The sequence below is a fragment of the Choloepus didactylus genome, chromosome 22, assembly GCF_015220235.1.
Source record: "Choloepus didactylus isolate mChoDid1 chromosome 22, mChoDid1.pri, whole genome shotgun sequence".
In the NCBI taxonomy this organism is placed as follows: domain Eukaryota; kingdom Metazoa; phylum Chordata; class Mammalia; order Pilosa; family Megalonychidae; genus Choloepus; species Choloepus didactylus.
In genome coordinates this window covers 22,347,878-22,372,642 of record NC_051328.1, presented here as the reverse complement: position 1 = coordinate 22,372,642, position 24,765 = coordinate 22,347,878, and the positions used below count along the sequence as shown (strand labels likewise).

The following is a 24,765-nucleotide window of genomic DNA, read 5'->3' as shown; positions in this document are numbered from 1 at the left end:
GCTATGGAGACGGAGAAACAGGCGATAATACCGCGGAGCCGCCCGGGCTGCAGTCCCGCCCCGGAGCCGGCAGGGAGCGGAGCTGCGGAGCCGCCGGGTCTCTCGTGTCGGTCGGTCCATTCTTGCGTCCTTCTGTCCACCCGAGAGCGCAGTTCAGCAGCACGAGGTAGCAACCGGTAGGAAACCCAGGCGCCGACCACTCTAAAGCAGTACTCTGCACAATAAGCAGGGGGGCGGCGGGAGCGGCCTGGGCGGGGTCCCAACCCGGGATGATACCAGGCGGAGGACGCCGCCAGCAGGGCGGCCCGGCCCGGCCCCAACGTCCCACCCCACCCCCACCCCTGGCCCCGCTGATTGATGACTCCAGCTGTCCCAGCGGGAGCGAGCGGGCGGCCCCAGTTCCCCGGCGTGGCCGCTCCATCCGTGGCCTGCAGACCCCTGGGCCTACGCCTGAGACCCGGCTGCACCTGCGCAGCCCTGACATTACCAAGAATCCATCTTCCCGCAGACAAGAGTAAGCAGGATCCTGCCTGGCCCTGGGACAGGCATCCCGTGGCACCTAAACTCCTCCGGACCTTACCCTTGGCAACCAAGTGCTGGGGTCTGGGGACCCTGGTGGGAGTGCAGTGCTGGGGTTGTGGTCCTAGAATTCGCTGTAATGTAGTGGCTGTGGGTGCACCTGGTCCCAGGAATTGCGACTTAAGGATGGGTGTGGTCTCTGGGAGGTTTTCAGCGTTATGGCCAGTGGTAGTGGAAGAGGGGCAGTTGGTCACCAAGAACTCTTGTATAAATGCAGAGGTAGCAACAAGAGACGCCTGAGGAAGGAGTCAGGGGGCTGCAGTGAAGGAGGTGGGTGCAGTCAGAGGGGTTCAACACAGCGGATCTCAGCGAGGTACCTGGGAGTCTGGAAAGGCAAGTCTGTGGGTGGGGACACTGGGGGCTTCAGGGCAGGGCTGACAGTGTAGTCACACTCAGTACAGGGCTAAGGCTGTGGAGAGAGGCCTCGGCGAGGGCTGCTGGGGTGCGGGCCGGATCTCAGCCACAGGGTTTGTGTGTGCGAATGGAGGATACTGCAGTGCTGGCTGAGGGTGTGGCCTGGGAGCTGCAGTTGTGGGGTTAGTGTAGGGCTGAGAGTATTATTGGGAGACTCAATACAGGGCTGTTAGTATATGGGGGTGCTGCTGAGGGAATGGTCAGAGCCATCAGTTACAGCACTTGGATGTGTGGATGGAGGATGCTGCAGTGCAGGGGTGAGGGTGGGGTCAGGGGACTGCAGTGGAGGGCCATGGTGGGGGAAACTTCAGTGCAGGAATGAGGGTGGCATCAGGGGTCTGCAGTGGAGGGCCATCAGTACCAGGTTAAGGGTGTGCTCGGGGGGTGCAAGGCCACAGGTGTGGAGGCCCAGGGCTGAGTGTGTGGGGGCTGCAGAGCAGGGCTGGGGAGTGGGGGCTGGCATGCCGGCACTCAGGGCGTGGTCAGGGGCCTCACAGTTGGGTTGAATGAAGTGTGCTTCGGTGCAGGGCGTAGGTGTGAGGATTACAGCGCCAAGGCCATGGTCTCACTCGCCAACATGCCTCACCCAGGCTAGTCCCCCAATCTCCTGCTCCTCCTAAACTCCCCAGTCTGGGAGGTTACAGCCCCAATGGGTGGCAGGGGGCCAAGAAGCCACAGTTTTGCCCTGGGCTCTGGGAGTGCTGGCGTGCCCCACCCGTGGGCCCCTGTTCCCCACCCAGCCCAGCCAAGCCCAGCAGCACTGGGAGCTTCTCCCCGAGCTGCCCTGACACCATCCTGCCCTTAGCAACATTCTCCAAGCAGCACCACCCTCCCTTAGCAACTGTCTCCAGGATTCACAAACTGTAGCCAGGCCAGCCCCAAGTTCCTGCTCCCCTCATGTTTTTGTTTAACAGCAAATAGTAACAAGGTCCCAGCTAGGCCAGCTGCACCCCTGCCTGGGGAACCCACCCCTGCCCGTGCTCTGGCTCCCTTCTCAGGCTTGGGCTGGGTCTCGCTGGGTCCTCATGATCCTTACAGGGACACTGTCCTCACTGAATACCTACCCAGCCAGCAGCCTGGCCTGGCCCTGACCCTGCTTGGCCTGGAGCTCTTGGGGAGGGGGGGCCTGCCCTGCCCCCCTCACATCCACCCAAGCAGGCCCTGTGCCCGGACCAGACAAAGCCATGGCCCCAGCTGCTGCCCTCCCAGTCCTTGTGGACAGTGCCACTCTGTTCCCAGCCTGGTGTGGGCATCATGATTTCATCTTCTGAACCCTATGCAGAGGCAGGGCTGGCACTGACAGGACCTCCCCCCCATCCCCGGGGCTCTTCCTGACCACCCACCCCTCAGCTCTGGGGCCCAGGGAGACATGGAGAGCTGGTCCCTCTCCCGAGACACTCCAACTCCAGCTCTGGCTCTGTGGTATGTAGCAGAGGTGCCTGCAGCTCAGACCAGAGGCAGGATGATGTTCTGTGCCTTGGCTGGGAGGTGACCAAGGTGGGTCCCTGCAGGGTGGCATGGCGACGAGCACGGATGTGGCTGGGCTGGAGGAGAGCTTCCGCAAATTTGCCATCCATGGCGACCCCAAAGCCAGTGGACAAGAGATGAATGGCAAGAACTGGGCCAAGCTGTGCAAGGACTGCAAGGTAGCTGATGGAAAGGCTGTGACAGGGACCGATGTTGACATCGTCTTCTCCAAAGTCAAGTGAGCCCCGGGCAGCCCCTGCTTCTGATGTCCCCAGCAGGTGGGAAATTGGGTGCTGGAGCCGGGGAGGCCATTAAGTAGGGGGAAATCTCATGATGCCCGCATGCCTGGTAGGGGGAAGTCTGCTCGGGTCATCAACTACGAGGAGTTCAAGAAGGCCCTAGAAGAGCTGGCGACCAAGCGATTCAAGGGGAAGAGTAAAGAGGAGGCTTTCGAGGCCATCTGCCAGCTGGTGGCAGGCAAGGAACCAGCCAATGTGGGCGTCACTGTAAGTGCCCTGCTGGGTCTAGGGTGGCCACTGTGGGGGATGTGGGAAGTCTCAGGCAGGGGTGGGAAGGGCTGGGCTCCCTTACCAGGCATCCCTGGGGGAATTCTGTCCAAACAGAAAGCAAAAACAGGAGGTGCTGTGGAACGGCTGACTGACACCAGCAAGTACACCGGCTCCCACAAGGAGCGCTTCGACGAGAGTGGCAAGGGCAAGGGCATTGCTGGACGGCAGGACATCTTGGATGACAGCGGCTATGTGAGTGCCTACAAGAATGCAGGCACGTATGATGCCAAGGTGAAGAAGTGAGGCCAGGGCCTTAGGGGCATGTGGAATAAAAGTACCCAGTCTTTGCCCAGCGGACCAGCCACCCAGAGCTTCCTGCCCAGCCCCGTGGGGCCAGCCCACCAGGCCCCAGATCCAGACTGCTCTGCACCCTCCTCCTCCGCCCACTCATTTCTGTCCCTCTGGGGAGAGTCTGTGCCTATAGCCTCACCACCCCTACCTAGCCCGGGCATGGCAACCCCTGCCTGCTTGCCTCATATTTAAGCTGCTGCTCTGGCCAAGTGCCTAATTCTAACCCAGACCTCAATAAAGACACCTTTTGTACCAACATGGCCCAGTTGGGTATATAATAATGGGAGCTCCCTTCCGCTGGCAGCCCTACCCAGAAAAGGACACACCAGTCCCCTTCCGTTAGCACAGCCAGGCTGCTCAAGAGTGCCCCTTAGGGAAATGCAAAGCCTTTGAACTCCAAGCCCTCACCACGTCTTGTCTTCCTGCAATCAGTGCCTCAGTCTGGAGACTCGGGGCCCTCTCCACTTTGATCGAGCAGGAGGTGAGACGGCAGACTTGTCCTGGGCCAGGTCTTAGATCTTAGCTCTAAACCTGCTGACAGGCCCCCACTCCACCATTTACCAGAGCAAGGCATCTTGGGTCAGTTCAGAATATCGGAGACTGCAGGGCCAGGAAGGACTGTAGAAAGTAGGTAGAGAGGCTTCTGCAGACTAGAGGCCAGAACCATGCCTCTTGCCTCCCAGGCCAGGATCTTCCTAGCACAGCAGGCCCCAATGCTGATTTCCACAAACGGAGCTGATCTGCCAGTGATAGAGCCTCCTACCCAATGCCAGCCTTTGGCAAGGCTTTGGGGCCAACTCTTTTTTCCTGCTGTGACAAGAGGGCTGGATGGGACTTAGGGCCTGCCCAGGAGACGGCAATTCCCAAGAGTGCTAGACGAGGCTTCACACCTACTCCCCTTCTTTTCTGACTCAGATAGCAAGGCAAGTGAATGCAACTGTTAATTCCCTCCTCCCACAGGCTGTTCTAGGTTCTCCTGCTGCAGGATGCCCCAGTGTCCCTTGAACCCAACTTCACCTGGGGTTTTGTGTATAGGACTCATGTGGCTTGGGACAGGGATGCTGGGAGGTGAGGCAGGAATTAGAAGCCCTGGCCACAGCAGAGCCTCCTCCTCCACTCACCTGACCACGTCGCCTCACACTGCCCAGGTATGGGTTTCAGAGAGTTCTATAGGTTCTGCCAGAAAATTCTAAGAGGAATGATTCCTCCAGCCTTGGGGAATTTGCTGGAATTGCAAGCTTTACTTAAATGAGCACAATAGGGGTGAAACCCAAATCCTCCACTTACTAAAATATCCTCATAGTGAAAAGAATTCAACCACATTTCAAACTGGGGCAGACTCCCAGGTATACAAGATCCAAGTGAGAGAACCATCCAGGGTGTGTGTGTTGGGGTTGGGGGGAGGAACAGCTTGGCCATTCCCGTTACTGCCAGTGTGGACTGTGGTTAGCCAGAGAGAGAACTGGCTGAGGCCCAGAGCTCTACCTTGTAGGAGTAAAGCCCCCTCTTCTTGAAAATCAAGGCACCCCCCGCAAAGCCAGGAAGAATCTGATAAATGATAAAACTGACCAAACAATGCCACTTCAGCCCCATCATCACTGCTCCACCCCCTCCCATGGCCTCATCATGGTCTAAAGCTTTGGAAACTTACTCACAAAGTCAGGATGGGCAAGGAAGCCACTTGTGGGACAGAGCCATCAAAAACCCTCTATGGACAGCTGGGGGAAGCCCAAACCAGTCAGAGTGGCTGCCCTTCTCCTTAGGGGTGGAGCCAGCCCCTTTCAGTGACAATTGAAAAGCAGGTGGAAGGCAGCTCGGTCTGGGTCAGGCTCTTTGTTCCTCCTTAGAAGTGCCCTGAACATGTCATTCTGGGGCTGGCATTATTAGATGTCCATAGCGGGAGGAAGGGAGTGGAGTTGGAGAGAGAAGTGGGTTATTTTCCCTGACAGTCTGCCCAGTAGGTTAGCTTGTACACTGAGCTGGGACCCTGAAATATGACAACTCAGGGCTGCAAGGCCACTGACCGAGGCTCCCTACCTGGGGTGATGACAGGCCCAGGAAAGCGGGGCTGGGGTAGGGGGTGGGTGTTCTCCCTGACTCTTCCACGGAGCATGAGCTCACTCTAGCTCTCTCAGGGAGCCACACAGCTCATAGGAACTTAGAGCTCCTCTCTGTACATGCTCCTTTTGGAGGCCAAGTGATCCCGATTGTCCACATAAAATCCTGAGGTTTGTGGAGTTTATTTATAACTTAAAATATGATTTAGGTTGTGACCTTCAACTTCACTATTAAGGTGCTAGCTCTCCTGCTCTGATAGCACCCGAGTCTGAGGAGCAAATACGTGTCTAATCCTTCCACCTGCTTCTCTCTGATGTGACTGAAGATGAAGAGGATACAACATGGCCTTAGGCTGATGTTCCCTCACCCTCCGTCTGGCAACATCACTACCTGGGAGTTGGCTGGAGCAGAAAACGCACCTCGTACCACTTTTATGATCTTTTCCCATTGATTTTTAAATCAATCAAGATTAAAAGAAAGACTGTGCCTCATGAGCCCAAAGCTAACACCTTTGGAAGTTACATCTCTAGCCTGGGCTGCACCAGCCTCCTCCTGGGTCTCTAGCAACTCTTTCTTCTCCCCTACCTGACCCCACTGCCCATCCATTCTTCTTACAGAGGACTCTTCTACAAACCCAAATCTGTCCCTCTTCTGCCTTCCCAGTCCAAAATCTTCATGGAGCCCTATGACCTAGCTCCTGTTCACCTCCTTCCAGGACTCTCAGTTTCTGGAAGGGACCGGTTCCTTCCCATTTCCTGGCTTTTGCAAATGCTTTTTCTCTCTGCAGCTTCTCCCCATTGCTCTTGCCCATACGCCTTGTACTTTGCCTAGTAACCTCCTGTTCATTCTTCAGGTCTCAGTTGAAAACTCAGTTCCTCAGGGGACATTTTCCTGACACCACACTTCCCAGGGTAGGACAGGTTCCCGTTATACATTCTCACAGCACCATATAACACTCTTTTGTGGTACTTACCACAATCATAATTAATTATATACATTTTGTTCGTCTTCCCAATTTGTCAATACCCGTCATTGAGCCTAGTCCAATGTCAAACGAACACATGAGATGATCTCTACTCAAGATTTTGATTGCCAGCTGGGTTGTCCTTTCCCCACCCCACCTCAGTGAAGGGGTCCCTGGCACTCCAGACTCCCCTTAGAAATGCTCAACTTGCTGAGTGCCTAGTGTCTGTTAGTGGCACTGTCACCAGCTAGGCCTCATGCTCAAAATCTTGGGTCACTCTTTGACTCCTACTACTCACCAAGTTCTGGTGATCCATCCTGCAAAAGTGCTCTTGAGCCTATCCTCTCTGTCCATTTTCCATCTCTTTCCTGGACCAATGACACAGACATCCACTGGGCCCTCAGCCACTGTCCCTCTCCTGCCAGTCCATGATCCACATTGTCACAAGTTATTATTCTAGAACTTAGATCTGATCAAGTGTCTATCCCCTACCTCCTGCCTTGCCCCATGATCCTTCTGGGGGTTCCAGGCTCTCCTGCTCTGCACTGTTGGCCTGGGAGGCTCTGCATCCCCTCTACCTGCTAACATTCAACTCATTCTGCAAGCCTCCACTCAAGTCCCCATTGAAGCTATCTCCAGTTCCCCAAAGCAGGAAATTACTCACCCTCTCTCCCTCTTTGGGGCATCTTTAGGATTTTGTTTAGGCCTGTTTGGTACCAATTCTAAGCTTTGAGCTCCATCATGTGAATTTTTGCTTTTTTCTCTAAATTGTTGGCTGCTCCAGGGCAGATACCAGACCTTGTCACCTTTTCACTATGGTGTGAGGAAACTCAGAACATCTTTGATGAATAAATGTGGTTTCCCTAACATTATTCTTCTAACACGAAAGACACCTGACCTCAGATGTTCTTTCTTAACTTTCTACCACACAGTTTCACCTGACTCTGAGGAAAAATGTCTAGTGTTTTTCCATTTTCAAGATTTTCAGCCAAATGTTTTTATGTGGTACAATGCCTAGAACCAACTTCCAACTGTTTCTGTGGGCAGAAGGAAAGAACGACTTGATGGGAGGAGATAAAAGGAGAAATAAAAAGGAAAAGCAACACAGTGTAACCAGAGTACGTTTTTTTCTTCATCTTTGTGGGTAAACACCACCGTGCTGGTGGCAGTGGTCCTGAGAACCCTCCATCAATGGGAGGGAAGCTGTGGTGAAGGTGTTCAATGCTAGCTCCATAAACTAGGCTCTGGGACAGCATCTGAGACATTCTGAATTAGATACTGACTGGTGTCATGTGCCGCTGGTGATGAGGAAGACAGTGTGCTTTTCCCAAAGGGTGATGATCTCCCCAAATGATGATTCTTCTCAGGAGGCAGGAGTGCTTTCCCAGAATAAACTTTTTGCTCTTTATTCAGCTGCTGCAGCAGATACTCATTAGTTACCACCAGGGATCTGAAGCACGGAGGAAAAAGCAGTCATGAAATCATAAAAGCAAAATAGATCTGAAATGTTTGCTAAAGACAAATGTAAAATGAAGTAACACCTTTAAATAGAAAGAAATGTTCAAATTAGGACTGGGTTATTTTAAAAGCAGGCAGCAATTTCTATTTGCATTACAGTTTTGTTTGAGTATGTTTCAGACTGACTGTGGCAATAACATATTTCATATTTTATATAGTGCTCATTTGATTCTTTCCAAAGCACTTTCATGGTGATGTAAGTAGAAGCACTGGGAGATTGGCCCCTGGCCAGGCCTCTGATCTCCATCCCAAAACTTTAACTTCTACTTCTTGTAATCTTATCTTGCCTCTAAAATGAACTAATGGTGCTAATCACAACTGTATTCTTGACTCTGGATTCCCATCTAATATTAAAATTCATCTAGACACAGTCAAAAAAGGGTATGCAAAATGCTATTCATTGCAGCACCATTCGTAGCAGTAAAATACTATTAACCAAATGTCCATCGACAGAGGACTAATAAATTGGTACAACCACACTATAGCTGTAAAAAGAAATGAGAACTAACTCTATACAACACTGTGAACTGATTTCCAAGATAAAATGTTAAAGCAACATTATGTATCATATGCCCCTTCTTATCTAAGAAAGGGGGAATACAAACGGACAGCCACATGGATAACGGAAGGCTAGTGGAAAGAATAGAGGAGAAAGGAAAGGAAGCTAGACTTTCCTGAATTTATCTAATTTTGTAGATTTGACTTTGGTACCATGTAAATGTTCCAAGATTAAAGCAAAATAATAAAAGATTCCCTAAAAATCAAAAGGAAAAGGAAACAAATGATCCTGTATATTAAGCTGATGGTTTAACAACACACAGAGGAATTATTTCAAGTTACAATAAAATACAGTAATTTGACCGTACATCCCTGACGAGTTGTATCCTAATGCTCTCAAAGTATGGTCTGCAGACAGGGAGCAACAGCACCTCCTGGAAACTTATTAGAAATGCAAATTTTCAGTTCCCATCCCAGACCTGCTGAATCAGAAGTTCTGAGGTGGGGCCCAGAAATCTGTGTTTCTACAAGTCCCTCAGGCAATTCTGATGCACATCCAAGTTTGAGAATCATGACTTTATGCTATTCTCTTTACTTCTATGTTTGAAATATAAAGGAAATTTCTTGTTTGTTTGTTTTTAAAGCCAGCCGGAATATGTCTAGGTCTAAGCCTCTGGATATGAAGCTATTCCAACGAAAATGAGGAAGTGAAGTTTGGAGTTGAAGGTTTAGGGATGGGGTTCTCATATTTGAACATCATAACATTTCAAGGACTTCTCTAAATGTACCGATAGTCTTGAGGTCGCTTCACGATTTTCCTAGCCTGTATCTTGAGGGTACTGTTCTTGAAGAGGATGATGCTATGGAGCGCTTCTGAAGAGAACATGTCCTTGGTTGGACTCTTTCCCCCTCACTCTCTATTGAGTGCTCTGGACATCTCTTCTGTGACTGTCACAGGCAGACAATTTCCAAAGGAGCGAGAGGGCTGATCTCAGGGGTACATAAGTGACCAAGGAAAGCTTGCTGACCCAAAGGTCCCGTTAGACCCAGGGAGAAACCACTAATGGATCGAGGTATTGCAAGTCACCAAGGGTGTCCCAGAAAGCAGTCAGTATTCTGATCCCTGACCTAACTGGCCCAGATATCGGAGGTTTACTCACATTAGGGAGTTAGTTTGCAAAGTGGAGAGATATTAACTTGCCAAATAAAACAAAGATAAAGGAAAGTAAACATCCACCTCCAGAAACCATAGACCTTTTCCTACCTCTGACTTTCATGGAGAAGGGCCACTGTCTCCTCCAGCCTTTTCAGCTGGGCCAGCTCCTGGTTCAGGCAGGCCACTTGCATGTTCAGCTGTTGGTTTTTGCGCAGCAGATCATCTACAAAGGGTACAGTAGCCAGGGGTGAGCAGGATTCCAAGCCACTAGTCTTTGAGCAGAGCAGAAGTTTCAGGTGGACATCCTGAAGAATTGGGAGCTCCACTGCACCCACCTCCACTCTCCATTCACTACCCCCTCCCTTGGAAACAGCAGACATGATAGCAAGAGGATGGAGTTTGGCAACAGACAGATCTGAATTAAAACCCAGTCACTTAATATTGCACATGTTAATTCTGAGTTTCATTAGAACTAACAACCCCTGCCCCATAGCACTGCTGAGACCTGTCTTACTTAGCATAAGCAGTCAGCAAACACTTGGTCTCTCTCTGCATTCTCTGGTTTGTGAATATATGTCCTTCACTCCCTATACAATTTGTGAAAACAACTAGAACTGTGTCAGGCACATAGCAATAACTCAATGAGTGTTTGTGGAAACTGAATTTGTTGCCAAGACATGCACATTTAGCTCTGCCTGAACTAATAAGGTAGGTAAGATCACAGGAACTCTGGTCCTAAGGAATTCAGTCTTCTAGAACAGTGCCTCTTAAACTTTGATATGCGTACATATCATCTGGGAATCTTGTTAATCACAGACTCTGATTCAGCAGGTCTGCGGTGAGGCCCAGTATTCGTGCATAACAAGCTCCCAGGTGATGCTAATGCTGCTGATCATACTTTGAGTAACAAGGTTCTAGAAGGTGGGAAACAGGGCTGCAACACCTGTATTTATCACAGTAAGCCAAAATACTGTACTGGCCCTTGTGGCTGATTGAAAGTAGGTATCTACTGAACAAACACCTACTTATTCTCAGAGTTAGTAAATGGAGACCTGAGGCCTTGATTATTCAGGCTTGTATCAGACAGTGCTTAGATTAACTCTGGAAATACAGTGCTGACTTCCAAATCAAGTCTGTCATATAAATTCAAATGCCTCTGATGTTTGCTTATGAGTGCTGAGCTACAGGTTTAAGGTAGAGGGTAGACTATCTAAAATACTACCCTAAACTATGCCAATAAAAAGCAGTACAATCAAGACTTAAATGGCATATTATTTTTCACCTATCACAGTGGCAATTTAAAAAAAATACCCATGTTGGCAAGAGTGGAATGAAAAAGACATTCTGCTGATGTTGAGTGTAAATGGAAACAGCCTTTCTTGAGGGTGATTTGGCAATGTGTAACAAAAGCCTTAAAAATGTCCACATTCTGGGATGCACCAATTCTACTTCTAGAACTGTCTCCTAGGAAAATGGTCTGAAATGTGCACAAAGATTTGTGTACATAGATATTAGTAGCAGCATTATTACATATTACTATATAATATTATTACTTATAATATTAGAGATATTAGGATTCTCAGCTCCATTAGGAGGAAGAAAAGACAAACCTAGAGAAGCAGTTTCACTCTAGAGTCTTTTCTTCCATTTCAGGTCTTTCTTTTGAATATTTGGAAATTCTTCAGGATTATTTATATTATGAATAATGGCAGCTTTATTTATAATAACAAACATCAGAAACAATTATATAGAAAACTAGATAGATAAATTGTGGTAAACCCATGTGACATTATGGGAAATGCTTATATTATTAAATTAATAACATAAGGATGTAGAAATCAGGTCAGTGATTGCCTGGGGTGGAGAATGGGGGAAACTGATTGCAAAGGGGTATGAAGGAACTTTCTGGAGTAACAGAAATGTTCCATTATTTTGATTGGGATGTGATTAAATGAGTGTATTCATTTGTCAAACCTCGTCAAACTTAAAATGTGCGCATTTTATTGCATGTAAATTATTTTAAAAAATTGGGACACAAATTTAAAATTTGAGTAAAAAATATATGGAGGGAAGTAAGGTTGGGGAAAATATACCGAAACACTAATGGTAGTTTTCTCTGGGCGGTGGGATTACATTTCAAACTTTCTGTAAAGAACACATTCTATTGCTATAATCAGAAAAAACAAGTGCCATTCTCCAAAATAATGACAGTATTAACACTTGAACATGCTTTACACTAACAAAGAGCTTCATCTGGTAATTCAAGTCACCTGCAAAACAACTTTCTGTTTGAGGCAAGATGATTGTTTCCATGTAACAACCAAGTGAGCCAAAGGAAGTCCTGTCTTTTCTTGATTGTGACCTCTAGATAATGAAGCTTTCTCAACAGGTCATCTAGAGATAAACAGTGGCCTTTGGACAAACCACACATGGCTTTCACGGACCTACCATAAGCATGGGACTGGTGCCCACTCACAGTCAAGGGGACAGCACCTTCCTCCAACTGCTGAATTTTTTCTGACAAAACGAGGTTTTCTTCCAGCACCCTGACCAGTTTTTGCTTCAAACTTTCCTTTAGATCAGAAAACAAAATACAACCATATCAAGAATCTGGAATTCTGAAGAAGACTTTTAGAGGACTGAAAACCTCTTTCCACTATTTGGTGATAAACTGAATGGAGGTCAGCATTTCTGACTTATGAGCATTTTAATTCATTGGCAAACACAGCGCAAGTGCCACAAACAAATTTACCACATGTAGTTGTGATTCTTCCTGAGTTATGCACTACTCTTGCAGAACAAGTGGTCGTTTGACAAGTGGCCATTCTGAGTCACCTCTCTAAGACTCCAGAACTGAACTTGGTATCTGAAAATCCTTTCATGCTAAGAACAGGGAAACACGTCTGGTGATATGAGTCCCTTCTTCCTCTCTCAGAGCCAGGGCAGCAGGATGCTCTCGGAATGTCCCCGAAAGACCCTCAGCTCCATCAGGAGGGATGAAGGAAAATCCCAGAGAAATCCACCCTCCCTCATCGGAACAAAACCATAACCTTCAAAGAATATGATCCTAAGTGTCTTCACTCCTAGGGTCTTTCATTTTTCCATTCCAAGTTTTCCTTTGGAATTTTTGGATTAGGGCTAGGATTTAGTCATCCCTGCAGAATCTCCAAGTTGTCCCTGTCCTGGAAAGTTTTGTGTTTCCGATTTGCCCAGACTGACTTTTCAATATTGGGTTCCAGAATGTCTAGAGGCTCATGGTGAGGATAATCGTTAGGGCACCAAGCTCTTCTAGTTCTGATACTCCGTCCTTTTCTAGTAAAGGAAGCACAGGAAAGGAAGATGAAAAGGCATACCATGTCATCAGGGACCAGCTGCCCAGCCTCCTTCAGTTCCATCTCCCGCTTGTGGAAGGTTTTCGAAGTGTCTTCAGGGTGTGAGCGACACCACTGCTGAGAAGGAGCGGGGACCACCAAGCTCAGGAGCAAGTCTCGGGCAGGACCTGCCAAAAATTCAGATTGGGCACACAGGCTAAAGCACAGAATTCCTAGTCAATAACTACCAGCTCTGAAGGACAAATAAGGTAATCTAATATTGCTGTTTTATAAGAATTTAATAAGTAGCCGTGAGCAGTTTTTTATGAAGGACAAGCAATTCTATCCCACATTCTCACAGGAGAAACGACAGCAGACCCTCGTGAGAAGAACTGCACCATTCCCTAGTCATGAGTAGCTACAGGGGATAATTTCCTACAAAATGAGCCCAAAGGGCCAATGTTGGAAGGAAAATAACTGGGTCAGGAGTTCTTCTCCCTGTATGTCCATTTAGAATTAGGAAAAAAAAGAAAAAGTCAAATCCCAAAACTTTCAAGTTTCTAGTTTTTACTTACTTTTTTTTTTTTTTTTTTTTTTAAAGTCCATTTACAAACTCTGGGACCTTGGGAAGATTTACGTTACCTCAGTCTCCTCACTATAAAATGGGAGAATAATAGCACATACTTCTTAAGTTGTTTCAAGGATTACATAAATTAATATATGTAAAGTGCTTAGAACAGTATCTAACATAATAATTGCTGGTGTGTTTATGTAAATTGAATACAATTTTATCACAAGGTATAATCTGTCTTTCTCTAAGCTTTTACTTATTTTTACCACCACCAAAAGCCCCTCAAATTCTTTTTCCATTAAACAACAGAAAAAGCCATGGGACCAATATTTGCAAAACTTTATTCCCATTTTTCTAAAGAACCCCTAATGAGAGTCCAGGTCATTAGCTCATCTATAGTTTTTCAAATCATAACATTTTGATAGTTATCTCAGAACCCTAATGATCAAGCCCCATTTCTGTTATATTTCTGGCACTTTCTCAAGGATTATAAAATCTTTCTGTAGTCATTAACATGACCAGTCTTTTTCACATCAGGTCACTGTGTATATTACCTAAAGGCTACAAAAAAATCACGAGAGGAACAAAACAGTTGGTACGTGAGAAAAGAGTGCATTAAAACAAGACAAAACAAAACAAAACCAGGGAAGAAGAATGTGAGAGAAATGCAGAGATTTGTTAATTATAGTGTTCCGAGAAGTTTTGGTCACTGATAAGGAGAACAATTTTCTCTGCAGGTTAAGGGGGCCAAGTGGCCTCTAGGGGAACACAGAGCAGAAGAGAGAGCCGAGCCCTTCCCGGCTCACTCACCGAGGAACTTCTTGTTGAGAAGGAGGGAGCCAGAGCCGGTCCAGTGTTTATCCACAAGCTCCAGGAGCTGTCGGAGGACAGTGGCCACATGGGAGGTTCTGGCAGAGATCGGGGGACTGTGGTTTCCTGGCAAACCATGCAAACTACCCAGGTTACTAGAGAGAGGCTCAAGAAAAAAACCCCAACAATTTGTCATTCTTACATAATAGGGAAGTAAAAATCTAGACATTTAAAGTGTTAATATTTAAAAAAAGAGAAAAAATGGTTTCTTCTTTCAGTTTGTATTTGAATAGCATATTCTATATGTCCAAGGCAAATACAATAAGATATTCAAGGATAATTTCAAAGGTAACAATATCTTCTATCACAATTTTCTGTAGGGGTTTCAGAAGAAAACAAAAAGTGTATTGTTTGACACCATCTGTGGTTCAATGTATTATGTTATATAATATGGAAAGATTTAACTGCAGAACATTTTAAAAAATATATCATAAAATAAAAATGGAGAGTAATTTAATAAAAATTATAATAGGCTTATATTTAACATATTAATATACAGTAAATGTCTTATAGCATTTTAAATGTTATTGTTGGAGCCAGTACTAAAGATAGTTTTTATTCAGTAAATATCATATATATCATGTCTTAATGAATAAAAAACAATTATGAATTTTACTGAGCAGATCTATCTACCAATCTTTCCTGCAGGGTCTCATGGACTTCAAGAAAGCTGATATATATTAAGAACAGTCAAATTATTTCTCAATGTTTGGTCCTTTTGATGTGAAAAACTATAGGTGATTAACAAATTTTGCTACATCTGACGACTGTGAAGCAGAACACCACAATGATATTTATGACTTGGTTCACAGATGTGGCCTAAATAGAAGGAAAGTTTCTATAAATGGCATAAATATTTATTTGACAGATATGTATTAAACTAAGATCATGTGTACTGAGAGGACTGTATAAGGACTGTGGGAATATGAAGAGGTAAAAGATGAGGTCCGAGCCCTTAAGAAGTTAACAACCTGGTTGGGGAGAAAAATCATTGAAAGTCCAATGTAAAGGGATGCAACAAAAATTAATATTTACTGTCATTGTTTTTTCATGTATTGGTAATTTTGTATGTGTATCATGGAGCAATTTGGAAACTTTTATATAGCTTTAAGCATTTTCTTTCATTTATCACAATCTGGTGAGATTTGGGGATAATTTTTATGAACTTTAGGATAAAGTTTTATGAGCCTTTTAATTTTCAGCAAATTATGCCTAATGGCTTGTTTTGCAACATTTTCATTAATTTTTATAATTTGTCTAATCAAAATATGATACATTTTTCTAATCACAAATCCATGTATAGTTTAACTGTGAATCATGAGATTTTTAAAATCATGGGATCATTTTTAAAGCTTTTCAAATGCTCTTTTCTTTTTAGCAATTTTTTGACTTACACCTTTCTAGAAATTGAACAGTATGTTTCTTTAATATTTATATTCAAGCAGCTCTTTTAAAGCTTTCCATATAAAGAAAAATAATGTCTAATGGGAAAAAAGAAGTGGGAGTTTCTAAGACCATCCAGAGAAGAGCACTGAGATTGTAATTGCTATTTTAACATAACATGAAATAGAGGTGAAAACATTTCCTAGAACGTGTCTTATGAACACAGCATCCTAAATACCCAAAGTGTTGCTGTACCTTTCACCCTAAATACATTAACAAACAGTTCTCTCGTCTAGTAAACTAGGCATCAATGACTGAAAATGGGGGGGGGGGGGGAAGAGACCAAAAAGCTAAGTAAGTATTGCAAACTGCCCCCTTTAGTGCAACAAACCATAACCACTCCCAACCCCTGCCCATGCCTCCAAAGTTCTGAAAACTGAACAAATGATATTTAAAGAAAAATATTAAAAAAAAAATCTGTAAACCCATCCCCCCACCCCCAAAGATTTCCAACACTGAAAAATAAGTGATTGGAAACAGTTGTTTTGGATCAAATCTCTCACTTCCTTAAAGGGCAGTACATGATTAAATGACAAATGACTCATGACAAAGGATCATGGACAGTCCAAGGGAAAAGAGGGGATGAGGGGACCGAGAGCTGTGGTTCCTGTAAATGGAGAGAAGAAGACATACTGATGGAAGTAGGACCTGGAGAATAACAGTTAAACAGTATAAGAGAGGAATGAGAAAGGCATTCTCCCCGGCGGAATGTACCCGAAGGAGGGGCAAAAGCAAGCAAATAGCTCACACGAATACTAATGGATCAAAAACATAAATGCCCAAAAACATTTATAATCTAGTTATTGGACCCATTAGTGAAGATACTTTTGAATCAGATGAAGACGACAGTTTCTGATTTAACAAAAATTGTTGATTAGTAAAAACTGAATAATCATGAGGTTGTATTGCACAATATCATCACACTGCATGGTCTATGTGGCAATTGTTCTCAATTTTTTGTTCATTCTCAGAACCACTCTCAGCTAAAAATCTCTTGGATAATCTAATTCTTCTGTGTGCCACTACTTTGGAAAAAAATTGGAATAAGATTAATTTCTTCACAGAATAGCAATACTTTTATAAGAAACAAATGTGCAAACATGAGGAGATTATAAACATCAATGATACAGAGATCAATTTTCAGCCAACCCTGAGGCCTCTGCAACTTCGGCCTTCCTTTCTATTGGTAAACTGTCCAGCACTTCTTATCAAAGTACTTCCCTGCCATGTTTGTGCTCTGGAAGTAGATCAGGGACAGTGACAGAAATGAGAAATGGCAGCAGAGGGGGAATGATTTTCCTAAAGGCAGACAAATCACAGGTTTTGGCCTGGCAGTGTTTACCCTTGGCCTCTGAAAATCCCTTTGAATTTCTGGCACTCTGGGCCAGAACCACTGCCAGTCCCAACAGCATCCTATTCTCATCTTGGACCTGACGTGTTCCTTGCACAAGCACAAATAAGCCAACACTTGCCTCGCTGCCTGTAGTATCTCTAAAACCATGCTTTGGGTTCAGAGTAGCGAGGATATTATCCTTCCGTTTGAATCCTCTCTTTGATGGGCTTAATGATGCCTTGGTCAGAATCTCTCTGTCTTCTGATGTCCCAGAAGGCAACCGTAGTGTCCGCAGAGAGTTTCCCAGGACTGAGTTGTGTGGCAAAGAACCATGTGCTGGTGTTAAATCACCAAGGCTGGTGGTTAACTGCTGCTCTACACTGACCAGCAGGGCAGGGTCACTGTTGAAATGGGTTGTGGCGTACAGATCTGTGGAGGAAACAGGCTGGGAGATCAACCTGCCCATCAGCTACCTCATGTCTCACTTCCATTCTTACCCAGCCTAGAGTCCAAGGGCCTGAATGATCACTCCCTAGCACACACCCTCAATCCTCAGATAATTTCTCCCTCCCTCCACCCGAAAAAACCCCAATTCTTGTTAAGTCCAACTGTCCACCTACTCAAAGCCTACACCAGAGCAACAGATGTTGCTGGAGAACAACATGATTCTGTTTTGACCACCCTCACTTTAAACTCATGACCACTGTCTTAAATGGGTCCTTAGTACTGTCCAGCTACCCTAATATATTTACTCTGGCCTATTTACTCTTCTATTCTCTGGGACAAATATTTCACATTTCTTGTCTCTTCAAACTTCCAATACCTTCTCCTCCCCTCCTCACTTTCAGTTGTTGACCTCCTTTATTTCACTGAGAACAGGCAATCAAAGAGAACGTGTAGGTGATCTCATCACTAAATGTACCAACTCCTCTGTATTTTTACCCATAAACCCTCTTCTTTCTTTTTACAACAGACGAACTGTCTGTGCTTCTAAGACTGACCTGTCCACTGACTGCCCAAGGATTTTTCCTTGTAATTGTCCTTTCTCTCTCCTGCATCATCAATGGTTCTCCTCTTTGACTCCATACCTTCCCCATTTACCGTTCCACTTCTCTGTCTCTTTACAGCAAAACTCCTTGAAGGGTTGTATATTTACCCTCTATTGCCTCTCCTCCAATTCTCTCTTGAACTTACCTCAATAAGGCTTTTGTTCACATGCCTCCCCTGAAGCTGCTCACTAAGGTTTTCTGTGTTGCCAAATACCATGATCATTTCTTGGTCCCAAGCTCACCCCTACTTTTTCAGAAGCATCTGACAAAGTATTGATCACACTGTCCTTGCAACACATTTTTCACTAGGCTTCCAGGATACCACTCCCATGTGGCTTTTTCTTCTCCGACCTTACAAGCTGCTTTTTTCTTGGTCTCCATGATGGTTTCTCTTCTTCCACTCAATTTCTAATTGTTGGAAGGCCTGGGATCAGTCCTCAGATGTTCATTCATCTCTATTCATTCCCTATGTGAGATCTCATCCAGTCCTACAGTTTTAATGCTGTCCTTACACTTATAATTTCCAAATTTATATTTCCAGTCTCCACTTTTCCCATTGAACTCTAAACTATTATGTCTAATTACCAAATAGGTACCTAAAACCTAACTTGTTTAAAACCAAACTCTTAATAACTACTCTAAAACCCGTTCTTCCCATCTTTTCCATCTAGGTAATTGATAATTCCATTCTTCCAGTTATTCAGACTCAAAACCTTGGAGTCAATCCTAGACTCTTTTTCTCTCACTTTATCTTCAATTCATCAGCAAACCATGGGGTACCTTCAGAACACATTCAGAATCTGACCGCTTCTCACCATGTCCACTGCTATCTCTCATATGGATTCTAACCTCTTAAACTGTTTTCTTGTTTTTACCCTTGCTCCCCATAGGCCTATTCTCAACCCTGGAGCCAGAGTAATTCTTAAGTCAGATCATGCCACTCCCTTGCTACAAACCCTCCAATGGCTTCCAATCTCACCTAGAATAAACTACTGGTGACCTCTCTGACTTCATCTATATCCTTCACCTTGCTCTCTGTTGCAGCCACACTGGCTTCTTCATTGTTCCTTGAACATACCAGGCATGTTCCAGCCTCAGGCACCTTCAACTTACTATTCCCATTGTCTAGAAAGCTCTTCACCTGGTTATCCACATGGCTTATAGTCCTATTTCAGATCGCTACTTTTATAATAGCTTCATCAGAAAAGCTTTCCTTGCCCACTAGATTACTTCCTTCTTATTACTCTTTATACCCTTATATTCTTTTTCTTCACAACACTTATAACCTGACATGTCTTCATGTGTTAATCTGCTTATGATCTGCTTTATCCTACTAGAATGTAAGCTCCATGAAAGTAGGTAGCTTAGTTTGTCTGTTCCTGTATCCATGTGCCTGGCACACAGTAGGCACACAGTATGTGTTCAATACATTTTTTCAAATGAATTAATAAATAACTCAAGTTGTCTCCATCACTTACTCTGCAAAAAGCTTCTTCTGAAAGTAATTCAGGGTAGAAGTGACTATGGTCAGCGAAGACTAAAGGATGCTAGAAATACATCCCAAGATGCTATTTAACTAAAACAACATGTAGTTATGAAGCTCACATTGCTAAAAATTTCCTCTAATGTATCTACCATGTTATATTCACACCCTGCAGATTCCTGAAGGTTCCATGGGCCAATGGTGACCCTGAAATGCAATTTAAGAATGCTAATACAATTTAGGAAATGTCATTCCAAATTTGCCAGTTATACCCTCTGTCTCCACACTTATTGAAAAGACCTGTAAACTAACAGGGAGGTATTACCTGAACTAAGTTTCAAAAGCCTTCTGGTGCTAGAGTCAGGGTTAGACAGAGAAGTCAGAATGTCTCCAAAGGAATGGGATGCGGTGGCTTTCATGTCATTTGAAGGCTTTATGCTATTGCTTCTCTGAGGCCTTTTACCAAGACTTCCATGGAGGGAAAGAGTTGGAGGATAATGGCTGTCATAATTTTCCAGACCAACATCTGAAGGTAACTGATAGGGATGGATCTGGCTAGAGTCTCCCACATCCAGGCGTTTACCCAATGAGGCATCGTGAGTAATCTGATAAGTATCAGGTTTTGGCATCAAGTCCTTTTCCGGAGAAGCACCTGAAGACTTATTGTCCAGAAAAGATACCCGGTACCCTTCTCTAGCCATCTTCTCTGGGGATCGGACTCTGGACTGATGAGGTGAGTAGCATCTGAATTCTAACCATTAAGGAAAAAGAAAACAAAACACAATGAGAATTCTTCTTGGCCCAGCTGAGGTACCTCTGTTCACTGGACATTTTCTTTGTCTACCAGCAAAAGTTCTCAGGAAGGTTTAGAATTTTGATAAATGGTAGCATAAAGTTTTGAAAGGACTTCCATATTGAACCATAACAACCAAGTTTTCTAGGCACCATTTTCATATAAAAAAAATTTGATGTACCCCCACCTGACAATGGTTGTGATTTTATGTGTTTAGTCATATACAATAATTGGTGGGTCTATGATTTCACAGATTCCTTGCAATAAAGCTAAGCCCACTCCCACCTCCAAACCCTACCCAGAGGTTCTAGGGTTCACCCACTGGGAACGCTATCCTAACCCAAAAGGCAGGAAATGTGAAACCTATGAAAATCCCTGGCCTAGGTACTGACCCAGCTATAAAGCATTTCTCTGACAGCTGCATCTGTCATCTCCAAAAAGCCTCAACGTGGGTAAGCAGAGCAGCAAACCAAAAGAGAAGGCTCTTTGCTCTTTGGTACTTTCAGAGCTTCACATGCTTGAAGGACTTCCTTAGTAAACAAAAAACACTATAACTGAGTAAGTCACATTAAAAAAAAAATGGAGCCAAGTACCTTTTAACTCACAAGGACCTATAAGAATATCAATGTTTACCTAGAGTCAGCGTATACAGTGGGGGGAAAGGTAGTAGAACAATATCTTTAGATGACAAAAAACGAATTTAAGAACAAGGGACTTCTGTTTCAAGTAATGACAAATTAGATAATTGAGATTATCCCTCCTGTTGAAGACAAAGGGGCTAACAAGATAGTGAGGGATCTCCAGGCCAAAATCGAGGAAACGGCAAGAACTCAGACAGGTAAGTCAAGCACTCAAAGTCACTTTTACCTTCAAGTCTCTTGAGGTGATGGGGACAGAAGTCAAAATCCAGGGTCTACCTAAGGAGAGGAGAGTGATACACACACCCTTTCACACACATTAAGATAGAACCCTGAAAGAGATGCAACCTTAAGAGTAGAGGAAAACTGGAAATAAACCAGCTCTTGCATGACTAGTATCCCAGGTTTCCATCACCCGGCTGGTTCAGGGAACCTCAAGACCTGAACATGGATTATGGTGATCTCTAGGCACCTAGTAGAAGCAAATGAAAATCTATTCTGGAAAAGTCTTCATTCAAGACTTTAAATTATTCCTACAAATAATTTTTAAAATATAATGACCAGCAAACAGCCAAAACCAAAATAGAACAAAAAAATGGAATAAGACAACATGAATGAGAACCAGCAAGCAAACAAACAAACAAACAAAAAACAAAACAGACAACAGACTCAGACCCATAAAAATATCTGATACTGGAATTAACAAACACAGCCACAAAAACAGCTATGCTCTTTTATGTTTAAAGGAACATAAAAGAAGCAGGAAATTTTCTGCTTATAAAAAGTGACCCAGTGTATTTGAAAAACAAAAACAAAAACAAAAACAAATCAAATGTCTAGAACTGAAAAATATCACATTGAAATTAAGAACTAAGCAGACAAGCTTAATTGGAGAGAATGTCAGTAAATTGCAGAATGCAATTATTCCGAATGCAGACCGGACAAAAAAGATGAAAAATACAAAAGACAGAGTAGGAGACAAAGAGGGCAGAGTACAAATGTCTGACATAACAAAAGAACAGAGAGAAAGAATGGACACAAACAATATTTGATGCATATTCCAGAACAGAACAAACAAAAGATATAATTCACAGTTTCAAGAATATGATATATACCAAACAGGATAAACAAAAAAATCCACACCTCATGCTGAAACTGCAGAAAACCAAAGACAACTGAAAAATCTCGACAGCAGCCAGAAAAAAAAAAGAGTATCCTTAAAGGAGTAATGGACTTCTAGCTGACTTCTCAAAAGCAATCACAAAAGCCCAGAACATTCAGCAAAATTCTTCTTCAAGAATGATGATGAAATAGAGGCATTTTCAGACCAAAAAAATAGGCAGAATTCATCACTAGTAGACCCACACTAAAGGAAGTTCTACAGGATATACTATAAGCAGGAGGAAAATGGTATCAGAAGGAAAGACTGAGATGAAAAAAAAAAAAAAAAAAGAAAGAAGAGCCAAAAAGTGGTAAATACATGAATAAATTTAAATGAACATCAACTGTATTAAAAATAATATCTTACTCCCGGGGATGAATCTGGACCCGGCATCGTGGGATTTTGAACATCTTCTTGACCAAAAGGGGGATGTGAAATGAAATGAAATAAAGCTTCAGTGGCTGAGAGACTTCAAATGGAGTCGAGAGGTCACTCTGGTGGACATTGTTATGCACTATATGAGATAACACTTTTTAGGTTTTGATGTATTGGAATAGCTAGAAGTAAATACCTGAAACTACCAAACTCCAACCCAGTAGCCTTGACTCTTGAAGACAATTGTATAACAATGTAGATTACAAGGGGTGACAGTGTGATTGTAAAGACCTTGAGGATTGCACTCCCTTTATCCAGTGTATGGAGGGGTGAGTAGAAAAATGGGGATGAAAACTAAATGATAAATAGGGTGGGATGGGGGGGAATGGTTTGGGTGTTCTTTTTTATTTTATTTTTTATTCTTATTCTGATTCTTTCTGTTATGAGGAAAATATTCAAAAATAAATTGGGGTGATGAATGTACAACTATATGATGGTACTGTGAACAGTTGATTGTACACCATGGATGATTGTATGGTATGTGAATATATCTCAACAAAACTGAATTTAAAAAAATAATAATATCTTTAGGGGTTTTTGAATATAGAGAGAATTAAATTCCATAATAATATTATATAAGTCAGTAGGATAAAATGGAGTACAGTGATCTAAGACCTTTGCATTACCCAAGAGAAGAGTTAAGGTATTGATCACTTTTAAAATTATGTAAGTTAAGAACACATTGTAGTTTTTGAAGTAATATTAAAAGTATAGAAACAGCGTATAAATAACTTCCAAACCAGTAGAAAAAACAGATGAACTAAAAATATTAAATCCAAAAGGCAAGAAAGATATGAAAAAGAAATGCTGAATAGTCAGCAAATACAAAAAGTCAAGAACAAAGGGGGCCAGAAAAGCAGAAAAGAGGTCACAGGTCACTAGGTATCCAAGGCAGCCCCTCATGAAAGCAGAAAAGAGTCGACAAAATAGGGCCCAGGATTGTGGTATCTTCATCCCCACCCCCCGCTGCCCCATCCCATCATATCTAGTCTTCTCTGATTAGTGTGGGGAATAAATTACAAACTGTTTACCATCTTCCTGGTGATTGTCACTTGACATCTCCCTTCTTGCTGCTTCCTGCATCTAAAAAAAAAAAAAAGAAAGTTTAGGTAGAAAGGAGTTCATGGGCATTCAGACAAGAGCTTACTAGACCAGGGGTTCAGAATACTTTCCTATTAGTGATGAAGTCCATCCTTGCAAGCTAGGGAAACAGACCTTCAAGCAAAGGTCCAGAACTAAGTCTATACAACAGTCACAACACAGGAAGATTCCAAAGTTGCTTTGAAGCAGGTAAGGAGACTCTGAAAATGCAAAATATCCTTAGAAGATAAAGGACATTCCAAACAATGAAATACTGTATTTCTTCTGCTTTAGATAACTCAGCATAGGAGTTAGATGAAGTCACCTTCTCCAACTATTTTAATTCTGTTTAAAGGACTCCTATACTTTTTACCCTCTGGCTGAGGTGTCAACTACAGAAGCTACTAAGAGAGTTTTAATTGGCTGAAAATTAATCTGAGGCATAAGTAGTCAAGGACTGAAGGAAAATGGAAACCCTCTAGGTTTTTTTTTTTTTTTTTTTTTTTTTAGTCCTGTCCCTTTTAAACTCGGGGAAATTTATTACAATCATGTGTGGCCATCTAGCTTGGTTTATTTATTTTAGGATCAAGGGAATGCCAGAATTATTATACTGGCTTTAAAGAGATGAATTGATAAGCGTACATTAGTTTTGTCTGTATGTGTTTTCTGGAAGCCAACCCAATGAGAGCTAATGAGAAGCGGAGTTTGTCAGATTCTAAAGCCATTGTATTCAAATTTCTTTTTTAATGTACTTCTGCTTTGTTTCTATTTTCATCAATCCACTGTGATTCCTGCTTTTGTATCTGTGTGTGAAAGATGATTGCAGCAGACTAAACCCATTTAGGTAGAAGTTGAATTCTGACACTTAATAAAAAAAGATTGATGAAAAGAATGAGACATTTTTTGGAATCTCATAAATTTGTCTTTTCTCAAAGTGACTGAATAATGTTGAGAGGTTTCCGATTCTTCTAGAGTTTCTATTTCACATTAAAGCCTTGTTTACAGGAATCCTGGAGTGTTTGTGAAAGGAAGTCTCTTGAATTTAAGGGATCTTTGTTGAAGTTAAATGAAGGATAGGTTCTT

At 43.5% G+C, this 24,765-nt stretch overlaps 2 protein-coding genes across 5 annotated transcripts in view; one reads left to right on the top strand and one right to left on the bottom strand.

The window, feature by feature from the left end:
* Positions 1 to 18: 18 nt before the first annotated feature.
* TPPP3 (tubulin polymerization promoting protein family member 3) lies at positions 19 to 3,580 on the top strand. Of its 3 annotated transcripts, none has more exons than XM_037816156.1 (4): positions 19 to 166; positions 2,505 to 2,698; positions 2,813 to 2,966; positions 3,084 to 3,580. In XM_037816156.1, exons 2-4 carry the CDS (start codon positions 2,511 to 2,513, stop codon positions 3,270 to 3,272), a joined length of 531 nt encoding a protein of 176 aa, XP_037672084.1. In that variant the 5' UTR covers positions 19 to 166; positions 2,505 to 2,510; the 3' UTR covers positions 3,273 to 3,580. The 3 variants fall into 3 exon arrangements, with proteins under 3 accessions (XP_037672084.1, XP_037672083.1, XP_037672085.1); XM_037816155.1 differs by having other exon boundaries at positions 22 to 176; XM_037816157.1 differs by lacking the exon at positions 19 to 166 and adding an exon at positions 373 to 514.
* Positions 3,581 to 6,932: 3,352 nt separating this feature from the next.
* Positions 6,933 to 24,765, bottom strand: part of LRRC36 (leucine rich repeat containing 36) — a 91,893-nt gene continuing 74,060 nt past the window's right edge. The window contains exons 7-14 of one of the 2 annotated variants that reach the window (XM_037816153.1): positions 23,634 to 23,685; positions 19,900 to 20,325; positions 17,182 to 17,471; positions 14,207 to 14,372; positions 12,868 to 13,013; positions 11,963 to 12,086; positions 9,623 to 9,737; positions 6,933 to 7,792 (exon numbers count right to left, since the gene is read on the bottom strand). In XM_037816153.1, coding sequence (XP_037672081.1) covers positions 7,567 to 7,792; positions 9,623 to 9,737; positions 11,963 to 12,086; positions 12,868 to 13,013; positions 14,207 to 14,372; positions 17,182 to 17,471; positions 19,900 to 20,325; positions 23,634 to 23,685 — 1,545 coding nt within the window. In that variant the 3' untranslated portion in view covers positions 6,933 to 7,566. The remainder of the gene's footprint in view (positions 7,793 to 9,622; positions 9,738 to 11,962; positions 12,087 to 12,867; positions 13,014 to 14,206; positions 14,373 to 17,181; positions 17,472 to 19,899; positions 20,326 to 23,633; positions 23,686 to 24,765) is intronic. The other variant, XM_037816154.1, reaches the window with a different exon arrangement.

What these genes read in the sequence shown, in the direction of transcription:
- TPPP3 (XM_037816156.1), top strand. Translation starts at nt 2,511, where the DNA reads ATGGCGACGAGCACGGATGTGGCTGGGCTGGAGGAGAGCTTCCGCAAA. An exon ending in ATCGTCTTCTCCAAAGTCAA is followed by an intron (nt 2,699 to 2,812) that starts GTGAGCCCCGGG and finishes CATGCCTGGTAG; the next exon opens with GGGGAAGTCTGCTCGGGTCA. An exon ending in CAGCCAATGTGGGCGTCACT is followed by an intron (nt 2,967 to 3,083) that starts GTAAGTGCCCTG and finishes CTGTCCAAACAG; the next exon opens with AAAGCAAAAACAGGAGGTGC.